Source organism: Dermacentor silvarum, chromosome 2 (assembly GCF_013339745.2).
Source record: "Dermacentor silvarum isolate Dsil-2018 chromosome 2, BIME_Dsil_1.4, whole genome shotgun sequence".
Taxonomy (NCBI): Eukaryota; Metazoa; Arthropoda; class Arachnida; order Ixodida; family Ixodidae; genus Dermacentor; species Dermacentor silvarum.
The window spans coordinates 60073341-60090537 of record NC_051155.1 but is presented as its reverse complement, the minus strand read 5'-3'; the positions used below and the strand labels follow the sequence as shown (position 1 = coordinate 60090537).

Sequence of the window (17197 nt, the reverse complement as noted above, 5' to 3'; positions counted from 1 at the left end):
AAGCGCTCACTTTATTACGTCCGTATAGCTGGTGGGGCGCTTAAATCCCAATTTGGTAATGAATAGAGATCGGTAGCTGTGAACGAAAATGCAGCGCCGATGCCAGCGAGAGAACACGGAGGGGAGTTATGCAAATACAGTCGGGGTCATAAAAAGGGAGTCGCGGCCCAGTGCGAGGGATTACGGGAACGGGGGCGCGGAAGATGGAGCCGGAAGGGAAGAGTGCCCGTAAAAGCGGGGAGAGGACGACGGCGTCAGAAAGCCGGACAACGATGGCCTAATTGAATTCCGCCATTAAGCGTATTATTCGCGGCAACAGAGCGCGCCGAGAACATCGGACGACGTCGCTCTGGTGGGATACCCTGGGAACGCGAGCAGACGACGCGCCGTGGCAGCTGGCCAGCTTTCAGCGGCCGCTCGCAGGGGGCGTGATGTGCGCTTCTTGCGCCAAGTTGTGCCGCCGGCAGTCCACTAGCTGATTGGCTGCCGGGAGTAGTTTCACCCCTTACCCCACCCTCCGATTTCTCCTCGCGTTTACGCCTGTCTCTTGTAGTTCCTTTTCTTCCCACTTTAGTTGCAGCTTCCTTTTTGCCTCGCTATACTGTCTTTTGCCGCTAAGAGACGTCTGCTCCGGCAATGGTATTCGAGGCGCAATGAGATATATAAAAGCTACGCTGATCTTTTCGTTGTCGTGCAGCTCCCATTTTTCTTTCGCTGAGATAGGTGTATGTATGAGGAACGGGTTGGCGTTTTGTATTAAACGGCGCCATTCGTAAGAAAGCTTCTACAATTCATTCTTAGAGCGCCAGAAAGCGGTCACCGCACTCCATTCAGCGTGAATAGCTGTTGTTACGTGGGCGGCCATGCCCAGAACACGTGCAAATGCATGGGAAACGGCGTGCCTAACGATTTCGCTCGTCAACATGAACAGACGTGTCCGATGCGTGGGTCCGAGGAATGTGCGAAACCTGCCGTGCCGCCTTGCATCTCACCCCCGTTGGGAACGTTCTTCTTCTTTCTGGGGTTTTACGTGCCAACACCAGTTCTCATTATGAGGCATGCCGTAGTGGAGGGCTCCGGATTAATTTTGACCACCTGGGGTTCTTTAACGTGCCGTACAACGCAAGCACACGGACGTTATTGCATTTCGCCTCCATCGAAATGCGGCCGCCGCGATTCGATCCCGATACCTCGTGCTCAGCAGCGCAACGCCTTAGCTTGCTGAGCCACCCCGGCGGGTGCTGGGAACGTTCACTCCATTACGACCACCAACCTTCACTGATGTCACCCACCCTCGCTAGTTCGCTTGGTTTGCCCTGTCCTGACGTGGGGGGCAGGAGAGGGGGAGAGTGCCCGGATGGTGGAGGGTATGAGAAAGCCAGCAAGCAGCCCCGTGGAGAACACTTTTTGCTTTGCCATAGTGTGCAGGTGCATGTACGCTGAACGTTTCTTGTGTTTCCTTTGGAACACACCGCTAAACTTCTGTTATTTCTTTTTACGTCGCCTCGTCTTCCCTGCCGGACTCTCTCCGATGGCCAACCTGGTTCGAGCGCCAAGCAGACGCTGTTGAAGGTTTACCAAACCCCGGCCCGTAACACTGTTTAATGTTGGGCTAGTGCTCAGGATAAGACGAAAGTATCCTTTAGCCTTATGTTTAAAGGTGCAGTTCCGTGGCAGTTCGGGAAGGCAGGTGGTGTTCCTCAAGGCCAGAAAGTTTGGGAACTCCTGTTTTAGGGTAACAGAATGGGCGCCAACGGAAGAGGAATGCAGCCGAGGACGCTATAGGATAAGATAAGAAGAATGGTGCAGGATAGGCTAAGTAGGATTATGGGGAGTGATGCGATTAGAAAATATTCAGGCATAGGATGGAGTAAGTGTTATCCTTGCTGAAACTTTGTGGCGACATAGAATCCAATCCAGGTCCGTCTACCGAACAATTATTAAAACTTCTTGATGGCCAAAAGACTATGAATAAAAGATTAGATGCGATAGATTTGAAACTAAAGAAGGTTGAAGCATCAATGTCAGTCGTTAAGGGACTGGGTATAAAGTATCCAGTCTCGAAAAAACTGTTCAGGAATTGGAAAAAAAGGTTAGCAAGTTTTGAAGACAGAAGTAGGCGAAACAACCTTCTGGTTTTTGGAATCCCTGAAAGATCCGATGAAACACAGGACTCACTTGAATCAATTGTAGTTGAAGACATGCTCAAAAGTAAACTCGGTGTAGAAGTCAATTCTGTGGAAAGACTGCATAGAATAGGGCGCACGCAGCCAAATAAACCAAGACCGGTAATTTTAAAATTCATAGACGACCGGGAAAAACGAAGTGTGCTGAAAAACTGCTTTAAGCTGAAAGGAACTGGTTTTTCAGTGTCAGAGGACTTCTCGGCAGCCACCAGGCAAATCCGTAAGAACTTATGGGATAGTGCATCCGATAACAGGAAAGCAGGCGCCAAGGTGAAACTGACATACGACAAGATTAAAATTGATAATCAAATATATGAATGGGACAGTCTTAACATGAAAATGGTTCCCCGTGGTCGGCGGAGCAGCAGGCTTCGTGATAAACAGTGACGTAGAAGCGAAATGGCACAACAGTTTCGATGTCTGAATATAAACGCCCGAAGCTTAGTAAATAAAGCTGTCGACCTGGAAAGTGTAGTAATGGCGCACAAACCACACGTGCTAATAATACCAGAAACTTGGTTACACACAGATATTAATGATTACGAAATAACACCACCGGGCTACAGGATATACCGTAATGACAGAGATTCCCGGGGTGGCGGTGTCGCCATTTTGTTTCAAGATTCTCTAAGTGTGATGCGATTGCCCGACGTCAAGGGAATCGAAAGTGTAATCGTTAAAGTTTTTCTAGATGAGCTCAATATTGTCATTGGGGTTTTTATCGTCCACCCAATTGATGTGACGAGTTTGTGAATCAATTAAATGAATTTTTGTGTATGTATAAAACTAATGCTTGCAACTTACTAATAGGTGGTGATTTCAATTTTCCTATGGTGAATTGGGCAGAAGAGTTTCCTGATGCCCTCTCAAGTGCTTCCATACCTTTTCTTGATGTTTTATTGTTCCATGATCTGACGCAGTTGGTAAAAATACCCACTCGTATTCAAAACGACTCTAGCACAATTTTAGATCTTTTTCTTGTAAGCAGAGGCATATGCCGCCGTAGTCCAGATGTGCAAATATATGATGGCATTTCGGACCATAAAATAGTGTCTCTAACCATCCAGCTATGCTTTGAGAAGAAGTTCGATAAAGTGACGAGCATTGTACCTGTGTTTTCGCGTGCTAGTGACGTGGACATTCTAGACACTTTAGACGATTCTTTTTCTTATTTTTTTTTACCCGCCGTGGTTGCTCAGTGGCTATGGTGTTGGGTTGCTGAGCACGAGGTCGCGGGTATGAATCCCGGCCACGACGGCCGCATTTCGATGGGGGCGAAATGCGAAAACACCCGTGTACTTAGATTTAGGTGCACGTTAAAGAACCCCAGGTGGTCTAAATTACCGGAGTCCCCCACTACGGCGTGCCTCATAATCAGAACTGGTTTTGGCACGTAAAACCCCATAATTAAATTAATTTCTTATTTTTCAACACTTTTCGAACAAAATGAGTGCACTGTCGACAAATTGTGGCGCTTCTTCAAGGACATGGTGATAAAATGTATTAATAATTTCGTTCCACACAAGCGCAAGGTACTAAACCAATCAAACCCCTGGATGACGAAGGAAATCGTACGCCTAGGACGTAAAGTAAAAAAGGCAAGAAAACAGCAAAAAACTAGACCGTCAGTGTCTGGCCTAAACAAGATAACTGAGATGGGTATAAAGCTAAAAGACCGTTTGAAGAAAGCGAAAGAAAAAATGTCACAGTTTCGCCCTAAGGGCGAAGCAATGAATGCGATAGCAACACCAATGTCATACGAAGTAAGGTGAGCGGCTTTGGTAGCAATATGAATTGTAGTAAACATGAGCTGATTAAGTAAGCAGGTGTGCTGCGGCGTAAGTAGACCGACATGAAGAGAGACTCGATGACCACGAGAAGGCGCGTGTGAAACGGTGGTGTTGATGAGAAGCGCTTCCCGTGGGCAGCGCGTGCGAAGGGACACACCTGTAGCGCTGCACTGCCGATCCGGGCAGCATTGCATGTGTAGCGTGCGTTGGAAAATGTGGCCCGACTATTACTAACTGTGGTGTGAGCGCGCACAAACAAACATGAATAGATCACACTGAATGACTGCAGACAACGACTGTCAAAACGCTGGCAGCAAGCGCATATACGCCGCAGCGGGCGAAGGTACGTGCGGTCTATCGCTGCAACGGAAACTGAGCGGCGAATGCACAGCGCATAAAGGTCGGAGCCGTGAGGAGACAAGAGACGGCGTGGGCGAGCGACGAGCGCGGTTGTTGGCAGAGTAGAAGTGCGCCCCCCCCCCCCCCCCCGCTCCCTCAGGTGCTCGCTTCCCGCTTCCTTGCTTGCGCGTGGGAGATTGAGTGCGTTCGCCCTCCGTGATAGCGTGCGTCCCCGCACGCTTCAGCTCGGGCATACGGCGCGCGGCGAAGATTTTATCTATACGGAACCTCACGACGACGGCGACGGCGACGCCAACGGCAGAAATCCGGTTGAAGTGTCCATATAATTGCTATCGCAATAAAATATCACAGCGAAGACTTGAAGAATTTCCTTCTAACGTCACCAGATAAGTTTTGGCGGTACCTTTCGCCCAAAAAAAGTCCAGTTTCAAGCATAACGATAAACAACGAAGTAGTAAATTATAAGCGGGAAATAGCAGAAGCATTGAATGACTATTTCTGCTCAGTTTACACGTCTGATGATTACCTTACCCCCGATTTTGATGACGAAATCACAGCTATCGAGGATGTTTCTGTCTCCGGAGAAGGCGTATTGTCACTTCTTCCCAACCTAGATCCTAAGAAATCACCAGGGATTGATGCTATACCGAACGCCTTCCTTATCAGGTATGCTGAGTGGTGTGCCAAGTATCTGTGTTTGATTTTTAAAGCCTCACTTTCACGCGCTGAACTTCCAAACGATTGGAAGCATGCTAAGATCACACCGGTACCTAAAACCGATGATCACTCGCTTGTGTCCTCTTTCAGGCCTATTTTCCTGCTATGTTCTGGTGCGAAAATTCTTGAACATATAATTTTTAAACATCTTACCTTATTTGTTGAAAGGAATAACATAATTAGCCCTCATCAACATGGTTTTCGGAAAGGATTCACAACGGTAACCCAGCTCGTTGGGACAATCCATCACCTTGCGGCAGTGATTGATATGCATAGTCAGGTTGATATTATATTATTAGATTTTGAGAAAGCCTTTGATCGTGTGAGTCACCAGAAATTACTGCTTAAACTCAAACCAATTTTGAAAAACGATACTTTACTTGCGTGGATAGCAGCATATCTTTCCATGAGAAGTCAATGTGTAACAGTGGATGGTGTAAACTCAAACTCAGCGCGCGTGAAATCAGGTGTTCCACAGGGTTGTATTTTAGGGCCACTTTTTTTCCTGTTATTCATTAATGACATCGTACAAAACGTATCTGTAAAAATAAAACTTTTTTCGGACGACTGCATACTATATCAAGAAATTCGCGGTCCGAGTGATCATGAATCTTTAAACACAGCATTAGCCACACTGAACACATGGTGTATAAATTGGCAAATGACAATTAATTACAAAAAAAAAACAGTCGCAATGAGAGTGACGCGAAAAAAAAAACAATCGCTTTTGTTTACTTGCTCATGCTCTATCGGAGGTCTCTGCACATAAATACTTGGGAATAATACTCACATCTGACCTAAAATGGAATTACCATGTCGAGTACATCGAAAAAAGGGCCATGAAAAAGCTTGGTTATCTAAGGAGGAGGCTTGGAAATGCCACGCCGGACATAAAACTTCTAGCATACAAGACATTTATTAGACCATCGTTAGAATACGCAGCAGTAGTATGGGATCCCTTTACTGCGTTCAACATAAAAAAACTAGAAAGGGTTCAAAGAAAATCTATCCGATATGTATTTAATAGTTATAGCTGGCAGACGTCACCCTCACTCCTCTTGCAAAGGGCGGAACTTGAACAACTACAAAGAAGAAATACGGAAAGGTTGAAATTCTTTTATTTGGTTTTTCATGGAAAGATTGGACTTGACAAGACATTATATATAAAACCCGCATCTGAAAGTGCAGTGCGCTTTTGTCACTCTAAGAAAGTCATAGATTTTATAAATCGCACTGATACGTACAAAAATTATTTTTTTTCCAAGAACAACCCGTGAATGGAATTGTTAACCAGCTGATGTTGTAGGGTGTGAAACAGTTGATTTATTTATAAATGCACTGAGGAACCGATCCTGATTTTTTGTTCCTGCAGTAAAAATTGTATAATGATGCATTTCATTGTAGAAAATGGAAGGTTTTTCTCTGTGTGCAGTTACTTTTCTTTTTTTTTTCGCTATGTCTTTGTGATGTATTATGTTGCAACTTTTTGTCATCAAAAATTATGTATGCCCACTCCTGCTTAAGGCCTGGTACCCAGGCTAGCAGTGTGGAATAAATAAAAAATAACGCTAGGCATAGTTATTTGGAGACGGCTGGGACAGGTATTCGCCCTGAAACCGACGCAAATTATTAGGCTGATGATAATGACGATGAACACAGAGGCTAACGAGTAAGGATAGGCATTTGTGTTTGCGACGCGGAAAAGGATTGAAGCCCTGGACTCTGAAAACTTCCCAGTGCGCCGAGAAAGAGACCATCTCCTCTTCCCTCGCCCTATTTCGTATAAGAGCGGAATGCTAAGGAAAAGAATGGAAGAACAGTTCGAGTTACGGGCCACAATTATTAGGCCGCATGCAGTTATGAACACAGTTTTTCTCATTAGTTGCGTCTGTCTTTTATAGACGTAAACTCTTTTATTGAAGGAAGAGAGATCATGCCTGCTCTACAGCATGCACTTAGAAAAGGGAAATAGAGGCTGTCGGTTTTGTAAAAGATGGCATGGCGAGATTTCCACGGTGAATTGTAGGCTTAACCTACAGATACGCGCCTTATGTGCCTCCATGCCATGACCAGTTCGTTCTTCTGAAATTGTCTTTATACAAATATTCCCGTGCTTCCACATGATGAAACTGAGGTCGCGTGTATGTGAATCTGAATCTTCGAGCTTATCCATGCCTGTGTGAGGTTGTATAGTTAGTTGTCTGTGGAGCACTTGCTTTTCTCGTCACTTTCTTTTCCTCACTTTGCAATGATGATTAACCGGCGTCCCCTAGAGGCGTCAATTAACGATTATTCTTTATGTCAGAAGGATAGTACAGAAAAATGAGCCAGGTGTATTTATTGTATGCTGTATAGTGGTTGCATTGAGCTATGGAACTTAACCTTCAGTATTAACGTATAGAGAGGAAGATCTAGACGCCATATTTGAAGACTCTGGACTAATTAAGACTGCCTATGGTTTTCATTAAAGTGCACCGAATGGTCGATACACCAGCGTTTCCGCATTGCGACTACATCGAGCTGGTATGGAACCCGCTAACTCGTCCCAGCTAGAAACGCTAGCCAATGCACCACCACGACGGGTGCGATGATAAACAAAAGAATGACCGCTGACTCCGTTTTTCAGCATCGTTGGGCGTTAAAGTAGAATAGTTCGTAAAAAAATTAATCAATCTTTTTTTTTCTATCAGAGCCGTCAGCATGGCTTATCGAGTAAAACTTTCGAGGCCGCTGTGGTTGCCTATTATGTTTCTGAACATTAGTGCATGACGTTAAAGGTAGCACCTTTTGTTGTTCCTAATGCACACTCGCATCCTGACGCAAAGTTGGAGAACTAAAGAGGAAAAAAAGAAAAGAAAGGGCTACCGAGAAATATTTTACCAAAGACGAACATCGAAGGAAAGGCTCGATACGCCGCCAAAGCTACACGCTCCATAATAGCTTCGCTTGGTCATGACGCGCAATGTTAGTGGTACAGTACCTAACACCACAACACGCGCGACACGCACATTTTGCACGAATCTCTGAATGAGGCCGATGCATTAAATCTCTACGGAGGGTCCGCAGCAGGCGACCATGCTAATGCAGCTCCCTTCCTCTGGAAGCATAACGCGCCGAACAAAGCCACACCATGCCCCACTTTCTATTCTCTTCATTTACACTTTTTTTTTAAATCATCGGTGTCACGTGCCCGCTTAAACCGTGGGTCGGGGTGACAGTGTGCTCCAGCCCGCGGGGTTTCTCGGTAATCCGCATTATAGAAGCGGTCCTTTTCAGAGCTCTCTCACACGTGTCCACATATCCTTTTTGACGGCCAGTCGGCGAGCTGCGAGATGTAATCTGCAGCACGACACGGTCCTTGCAGAAGCTTATAGTGCTGCGTGCAGACGGCAGGTTGTTGCCGCGGTGCCTTCGACAGTACGCGTTCGGTTGCTCGTGCAGCGTGGGCAAATGAAAAAAAAAAAGGGCAGGGTAAAGCAAGTTGTTTCTGTAAGTAAGGATAAGTACAGGCTGTTTGATGATGAGATTTCAGTAAGAGCAGATTGCATTCATGGCGGGCGAGCTTAATGGGCGCACATTGCGAGGTTTACTGCATCTGATGTGGGGACCTGATAGAACCGATTAGCCGGTCCAAGAAACTCTTTAAATGCAATAGTATTTTTTCCTTTTTTTTTGTCATACGAACGCTTTGAACCGAAGCAATGTGCTAGGTTGGCATTAGTGCGTTTGTTCGATGAAGATTGATACTTTTTGTGCTCTATTATTGTGTAATGTATACTTAGCTATCGCTATTATTGCTTCGTATTTTGGGCAGAACTAGAGTGTACTAGAATAGTTCTAGTACACTCTAGCAGAACTGCGAACGTATTTTCCTAGCCTCGTTGCCACCTTTTAGGCATTTCTTCTTCTTTTTCTGTAATGTTTTGCACCGCTTTTCCCGGTACCGGGAAGCCAACCAGAGATATCCTCTGGTTGACCTCCCTGTCTTTCCTTTGCCTTTATCTCTCTCTCTTTCGTACCTGGTTTTATGTAAAGAAACGGGCGCAAATTGTGCTTGGCCGTGGGCAGCTAGCGGAATGGAAGAAGGGTCATTTTCTTCCGTTCTTGATCTCCATCACTGTGCTCAACTGAGTGTGGATACGTTGCTCTTCGAGTAATCCGGTCAGAAACAGACCTATTTAGAATAGCGAACTGACAAAGTTGGCAAGAATCTGATGAATAGGATTTGGCAGCAACAGACAAAGTAGCGAAAAAGAAGCTGCGCTCGTTTTATTATGTTTGTCTGGTTCCGAGACGCCATTACGTCAGCTTATCGGGTTTACGACCGATTTACATAACCAGATAAGCATAAAAATAAAGTGGCACTCCGAATAAAGCGACAGCCTCACGAGTTAGTTACAACAAAAATTTGCCTCGGTTTTTTTTTTAGTTTACCCGGCTTCTTTAAGACAAGTTCGATCCTGCCACTATAACAATGTTCAACCTTGTTGCAGCTTTTTATGCCAATGTGTGTTGTACAGCCACGGACCACCGTAAAACAAACTATACATGTCAGCAACGAACTGCAGCCGCGCAATAATTCCGTTACCAGGCAAGCAAGCCGCGGCGTTCGTCGCTCGCTCTCACTGCCTCAGTCGATTCAAAGCTGACTACGTGTAGTGTCGCACACTTAGCGCTATGTTACCAAACGACAGAAAAAAAAAGAAGCGAGATGCGAGAAATAAACGGCGGGCGCAGAAGAGCCGACCAGCCAGCAACAGTGTTTCACTTGGCACCACGCTTCGCTTCGCGATCAGCGCCCAGTCCAGTGCTAGGCGGCGGGAAAGGAGGCAGGAGGGAGCGTCGTCCCGAGGACGGGACCGAGCGGGGTTCGAGGGAGAACGCGGAGAAGAAAGCGAAAGGGCAGGGACGACGAGGCCAGCCATATTAGGCCATCTTCGAACGCTCTCACGCTGATGAGACGGCCCGTGGGGGTGTATGGGACGGATTATGACCGCCTTGTTGACTGTCACGCGTTGCTTTTATGCGCTGTCGTTGTCTGTGCCCTTCGGCACCTTCGTGACCGTTAGGCATGGTGATCGTAACGGCGAGCGCTTGTAAGCAGCGGTGAGCTTGGTCGCGGCGATGCGTTTTCGCAATACGAAGCAGCTCGCGAAACTCGCGCACAAATCCCTCGCGGCGTACCTTGAATGCGCCACGATGGCAGCGCTCTTGGAACTCTACAGTACGTTCCCCCTGATTGGACCTCGTGCAGAGCATACGTCATCTGTTCTGAAAGTGGACAACTGGACAATACCGAGAGAAAAAGAGAGAGAGAGAGAGAAATAAAGCAAGTTTGAGGTGCGTGATGAAATACTGGTGCGAATTCACGTGATCCACTGTGGCGTCCCGAATCGGCAGGGCGCATTCTTTGGTTGTTTCCATCGAGGCAGGCCCTTTCATCAGCGTCGCCCAGACGGCGACACTGCTCCTTATAGAGTGGGCTTCCACATTTGGAGCCACTGTAAATATGTAGAATAAACCCTTTTTTCTCTCGCTCTTACTCCCGGACGTGCTCATCCCTTTGGCTGAAGGATCACCGGCATAAACGCTACCCCGAGTCCCAACACCACCTATAGGGCAGATTGCCTGACCGAGGTAGCACACTCGGCTTTCTCACGTTGGCTCTCAAGTTGAAGTACTCAGGAAGGTCAGGGTTTTTCCTTCCCAACGAGCGGTGAATTTCGCTACCGACGCTTAACTTACATCCATAATTAAGAGTTTACTGCCAAGAGCCCGCATATCTGTTGTCGCTGTCAAAATAAAAAAAATTATAAAATACAATAAATACGAAATTCAGAGGGGAAAAAAAGGCAAAGCAGTAAATAGATGATCACGCACCTGAACCCTGGCCTCGGACAGTCCTAGCCTCTGGGACAGCTCTTCACGCATGAATGCGTCCGGATAGTGCGTCTCGTCGAACAGTCTCTCCAGCTCGTTCAACTGCTCCAGCGTGAAGTTTGTGCGCGATCGACGCTGCTTGACCTTACTGCTGCTGCTGCTGCCCCCGCAGCCGCTTCCACCGCCGCTGCTGCTCCCGTTGCTCACGTTGCCTCCTGTGGCAGCATGAAACAGCTATCGTTAGGCGTTAATTTGGAGCGACGAGAAATAGAAAAAAATTTCAGACTACAGTGATTCCTTGATCGTTCTGACCCAATAACTGCGAGCAACAGTTACAAGCTTCTGGTTATACAGGATGCGTTTACAGAGATTCTCGCGTGACATTCAGATGAATGCTCCATTCTTCTGGAGAAACGTTAAGGACACCCGAAGAAAGCCCCGTGAAACTACTCGACAACGCTGTAAGAGCTTTCAGCACATGTCTTTAGAATAGCTCACGAGCAGCTTCAGGAAAGGCTCTTGGGCGTAATAGGGGATCTATTACGCCCAAGAGCCTTTCGAATGATGTCATTACACGCTTTCGCCATAATTTTTAGTGACATTACAAGCCTACATTAAATCAGGTGTAATTATTTGCTGGAGCCGAGCAGGGTTATTCGCTGTGTACCACATACTCTTCGTTTCACACAAATGAGCGCGAAATAAGTTTCATGACAGCATCATTTTGCTCATTCTGCACGTTTTCAAATATGGGAGGATGACAAAACGATGCCAGTAACATTTGTTCGCTGGCACAATGCGGCCCTAGCGTAGTGGCTATGACGCTTGACTTGAAAATCAGTGGTCGTTAGTTTTATCCGAGATACAAGTGTTTGGATATCTCTTTTATGTTATGGCAGGCTGGGGTGCCTGAAAACAAAGCGTGACAAACTATCGAACAGACACAGTCAGCCAATTTCTAGCTGAGAGCTGCTTCTCAGAGTAAAGAAGTGCCTTTGAGAAGGCGCAACTTATTAGCCCATCCGGAAACTGCCCCAAAGTACGCAAAAGCGCACTCCGGCAACGCCTTACGCTCGCACTTGAACTGCCTATATACGAGAAGTGCATAGCAGCAATATAGAAGCTCCTGCATTCGTCCACTCCAGCCCTTCTCCCCTCCTTACCGTGCCTTCTTCTTGGCTTTGTTCTACAATCAAGCTGGATTTTCATCATTAATTATATCACTCGTCGTTACAGGTGATATCCTTTTTGACGGACTCCAGATATACAAATCCGAAGTATAATTCCGCGACTTAAACTTGCGTTGTTTGTTTCTTTCTTTCTTTCTTTCTTTCTTTCTTTCTTTCTTTCTTTCTTTCTTTCTTTCTTTCTTTCTTTCTTTCTTTCTTTCTTTCTTTCTTTCTTTCTTTCTTTCTTTCTTTCTTTCTTTCTTTCTTTCTTTCAATTTTTACTACGTATGGTCTCCTAGCTGTCTTGTTCTACAGAATTAATAAATCTGTAGTGGGCATTGCAGATCGTAGAAGATAGTTCGGGAGGCCTTGGAATGGCGAACTGGCTTGAACGCTGGTAACGCAAGGCTTAATGTCAAAGCACTAGACAATTAAAGGTTATTCGCCCTGGATCTTAGGTTGCTACAGATTGGTGATCCGGACGTCTTGAACGAAGGAACAACGAAAATCAAATGAAATCACTACATGAGTGATATGACCCATTTGTCTAGCGCTTATATGACAAATTGATGTAGTCACTGAATAGGATAAAGTGCCCGAACCGTTGCTGCCGGCGGTGCAGGCCGACTCCTCCTTGAGTCTCGGCGGCCCGGAACCGATTGAAAGAGGAGGAGGGTGGTGCACGTCCGACTTCCTTTCTGACGATGGCAGCTCCGGCCGGCGAGGAGGCGACGATGATGCTGGTACCGGCGGCTGACCCCCAGGCAATGCTGCCAGCTTGCTCAGACCATCGGGTTCCGGAGAGCAGCAATCTACGGAAAGGCGTCGAACAAATATAACGCGAATATTTGCGAACAATCATCATCATCATCATCATCATCAGCCCATTTTTATGTCCACCACAGGATGAAGGCCTCCCCGAGCGTTTGCTTTGCAATCCACACCGCTCTCTTCCCTTCTCTTAACGTTACGCCTAACATTTTTCTTTCCATCACTCGTCGCGTGCTCTTTACCTTGTTTTGAAGATTCTTTGTTGACCTCCACGTTTCTGCCTCATACGTTAGTGCCGGTAGAATTCAATGACTATACACTTTTCTTTTCAAGGATGGCGGTAAGCTGCAGGTCGTGATTCGGTATTGGCTACCACATGCACTCCAGCTCATTTTTATTGTTCTGTAAATTTTATTCTGGTGATCAGGGTCCCCTGTGAGAAATTCGCCAAGACAAACGTACTGTAGCCCAGATTCTATAGGCTGACTGACAACGATGAATTATTGTTATCTTGCCGGATTACTGAATATTACCTTCGCCTTCTGTATATTAATATTCATCTCTACTCTTGCACTTTCTCGGATACTGTCCTGAAGTCATGACTAGCGCTGCTAAATAAGACAAGGTCATCTGCAACACATTTTCCACTTCTGTTTCGCTATTGTGAGGAAGGTATTGCTCACAATTTTCATGAGTAATATATATATATATATATATATATATATATATATATATATTCTGCTCCTGGACAGACCATCGTCGCTCTTACCCGACTTATTGACGTCGTTCACCATCTCCGCCAAACTTCGGCTCATCATCACGACCTGAGACCATCGTTGTGGGGCTTTGGCTCGGGACAATAAAGAAGAGACTTGCAACCTAACTGTTGTCTCACAATATATATATATATATATATATATATATATATATATATATATTGCAATTTGAGAACAATAACCGTCTCCAAATAATGATGGAGAAATCTTGTAGATCTGACGCCCATGTTGAAACCTATGCGAAGATAACTCTTAGTATAGGGTTTAATGAAATGCTATGCGATAAACGCGATGCTTACAATTGTTTTTGTTTACGTGCCACGAAACATGTAATCTCATGCAATGCTTGTCTTTATGCACCGCAAAGGCCCCAACATTAATGCTATGCATTGTTTACGCTCACAATCTCTGCGTAAATGCCATCACCAATTCATACGGACTCACACAGCGAGACATATAGCTTTTCGAGGGAACAAATAGTGAGGATAGGCACGGAGAAGTACAACACATATGCAAATACGTTTAGAGAGAAAGAGATATGTTTATTATAAGAAAAAACCTGAGCGGTCGGGCTGAGTTGATGTGTTCTAGCCTGCTAGTAACGTTGGGGTAAGGAGAGCAAGAGGCGAGGGGGAAGGGGAGGTTGATGATGATGAAGATTAGAAGGCCACGAAAAATTTGCTTTAAAATAACTTGTCTGTCTCAAATCAGGTTGTTCATCATCATCGGCATTACAATGATCTTCATCATCATCATAATTTATGTCCACTGCAGGACGAAGGCCTCTCCTGTCTGACTGTCGACATCCAGAAACTCCTTGTCGGATATAGCCTGCTTGCAGGGCATCCATGCTATTGCCTATATGACTGCGGAATGCAAAATGGCACAGCGATGCTCCACTGAGAAATTTCGTTGCTTGGTTTCTCCCTTCTTTCGGTCACATGACAAGTGATTATTGTGGAGATTACGTTCAGAAGCTGCACACTCATTGGAGGGATCCGCGTTAATCTTGGGCACGAACGAGAGGTCTCAGGGCTTAACGTGCGCCTAAATCTATACCTGAGAAAACTCCTTTTTAAGCATAAAATGTTTTAGCTGCCGTTGTCGGTGACCTTCAAGTGACCTTGAGCCAAAGTCCAGAGCCGTTATCCGGGCATTCAAACCAGAACATCCGGGCATTGTTGCGAGAACAAAACGAGATCATCCGGGCAACCAGTCAAAACTTGAGAAAATGCGGTCTCTGGCTCCCAACCCTTTGTACAGGCCCGAATTACATGGGCTAGTTACTGCCCAAACAAGTTACATGCCTGAACGGTTTGAAATATTGTACAATGCAAATAATGCTTCATCCAAGTAGCAACCAAGACATGCTGTCTTTTCTGGGCCTTCTCAGACCACGGGTAGCCTACATCAAGGGGTTGCTTCCTGGTACACGCTTCCCGGTGTACGCGGCCAACTTCCCGTGAGACTGCCCAAGCCAACTGTCGTTGACAGCCGGCGACTCCCTTAGACCTTCTATACCATCGGGGCCAAAGTGGTTTTAGTCCGCAATAGGCCTACATCACTCATACCTAATGAAAGAGTGTGCTTATATCGAGGAAAGTAAAAGAATGTTGTCAAATATATTGAAGAATGACAATATAACAGAACGAAAGTTGAAATAAGACAGACAAGTAGTTAAAGTGCTTGAAATTCAGGCAAGTGTGGTACATTTGACAGATATCTATTTGTCGATGATGAGGTAATTAATCGCGAGATGTGTAATGAGAACCGCCAGACATAAGTAACAACTTTCTCTGGTGCCATGAATGATCAAAACAGTTATATTCCAACAAATCACACTGTAATCTGCGCCTTCGGGCAAATTGAGTGAACATCAACTCGCAAACAAAGTAACACATTGTTTCAAGGCCCTTCGATGTCTCTATATTTAGACGTCACTGTATAATTCGATTTCACGTCGAATATTCCTACTCACCATCCCTGCCATTTATCATGTGAATAGTCATGCGTGTATAGCACATTGTCCTGAAGCAACCAGCTGTGGCTTCAAAAAGCAAAGAGCTGCCCTTCGAGTTGTAAAAACAAATTTTATTTTTATGTCTTCCTCAGCCATTCAGTAAAACTCGAAAACAAGTTAATCCCGTATTTTTATTCACGAGTTAAGTCCTCTCTGAATTTTTTACGTTCTCTTTAGAGGTTTCTTGGCGGGTGTCTGAAGTTCCAGCTTAGCACCATACTTTACAGCGTTGTCATGTATTTTACTTTCATCACTACATCATGTTCCGACGTGGCTAGTGCCCCGCCTGCTCGCTTTGTAGCAAATCGGTAGCCCTTTCTGGCCCGTGTGTCCCCATCACGGGAAGTGAATGATGCAGATTTTCGTTACCCTTCATCTCATATCGACAGAGAAGTTCGGGCGTTATCATCACGTACTTCTTGAGATTGGTTCTCGATATTGATGTGCGAAGGTCATGCCTGTGGTGACACCTATGTCACTGCAGCTTGGATTGGAGTAACTTCAGGCAGCACAGGCCTAGAAACACTCTTCTTGGTTCGTGGTAGCTCACGCCTAGGAACGATTAAATCGCCCATTGCCGTACACAAAAGCATGAATGAGCCAGAACGCTCATTTAGCAGATGGAATGACGCGAAAAGCAAGGACATAAAGATACATGTCCTTCTTCAAAATTGACACACGTCTTTTTCAAAATGAATACAGTGTACACTACGAGTTCTACAGGAGCTTGGGTGTACCTTCTATGCGTCTTTGTGTCTTACTTATTTTGTGCCATTGCACATGGTATAAACACGGACGTCCTTGGTACCAATTAACCGAAGCTTCAGTACTATTGCAAAACGCGATTGCAAAACACGAACGTGTTTTTAAGCGTGACCTTGTCGGTTCTCAGCTGCTCGCGAGAGTTCGCGTCTCGCGACCATTGAAACGCTCTTTGACGTTGACAAAGGAACACGTCATAACGCTTATGTAAGTACTTCTAGAGTCTTAAACGCACCTTTGACAATTGGTGCTGGTCATAGGCATATGGCTAAGGAAACATTAACGTTTCACTTTCAATTTGAGATTTCTATAAGCTTTTGAGTGGCACCTGGTTTTAAGGTGTTTCACAACAACCCGACATGCAGGCGTTTTGAGAAAGTTCTCCACCATCGGGAAAGAACTCAACGGGCGGAGTTGGGAAGCATCGCCATAGGTACCGATACCGGCACCTATGGTGGTGCCGGTCCCTACCGACATCGCCGAGACCCGATACGAAATGCCACTGAGGCCTACGCCTACGATTAGCTCGGTGTGACCACGTGAGTCACGCAGATTGGAACCATCGCCAACTATGCACGCCTCTTGCTCACATCTTTGTGACTTTTCATTGTTCAGCTAGCTTGGTTCAGTAATCATAGCCCTAATCATTTTTTTCTCCGTTCCTTTACTGTTGCAAGTACCTTATACCAGTTACTAATGTAGAAAGTTTTATCCCTGACTGCAGGTAAATTCAAGAAGTCGGCCCTAATTGGTGTAGCCATCTGAA

The 17197-nt window shown here is 45.6% G+C and overlaps 1 protein-coding gene across 1 annotated transcript in view; it reads right to left on the bottom strand.

Moving 5' to 3' along the window:
- LOC119441516 (short stature homeobox protein 2) overlaps positions 1–13667 on the bottom strand; it is a 74335-nt gene extending 60668 nt beyond the window's left edge. Inside the window, exons 1-3 of the mRNA XM_037706131.2 lie at positions 13643–13667; positions 12705–12914; positions 10934–11148 (exon numbers count right to left, since the gene is read on the bottom strand). Coding sequence (XP_037562059.2) covers positions 10934–11148; positions 12705–12914; positions 13643–13667 — 450 coding nt within the window. The remainder of the gene's footprint in view (positions 1–10933; positions 11149–12704; positions 12915–13642) is intronic.
- Positions 13668–17197: the final 3530 nt, after the last annotated feature.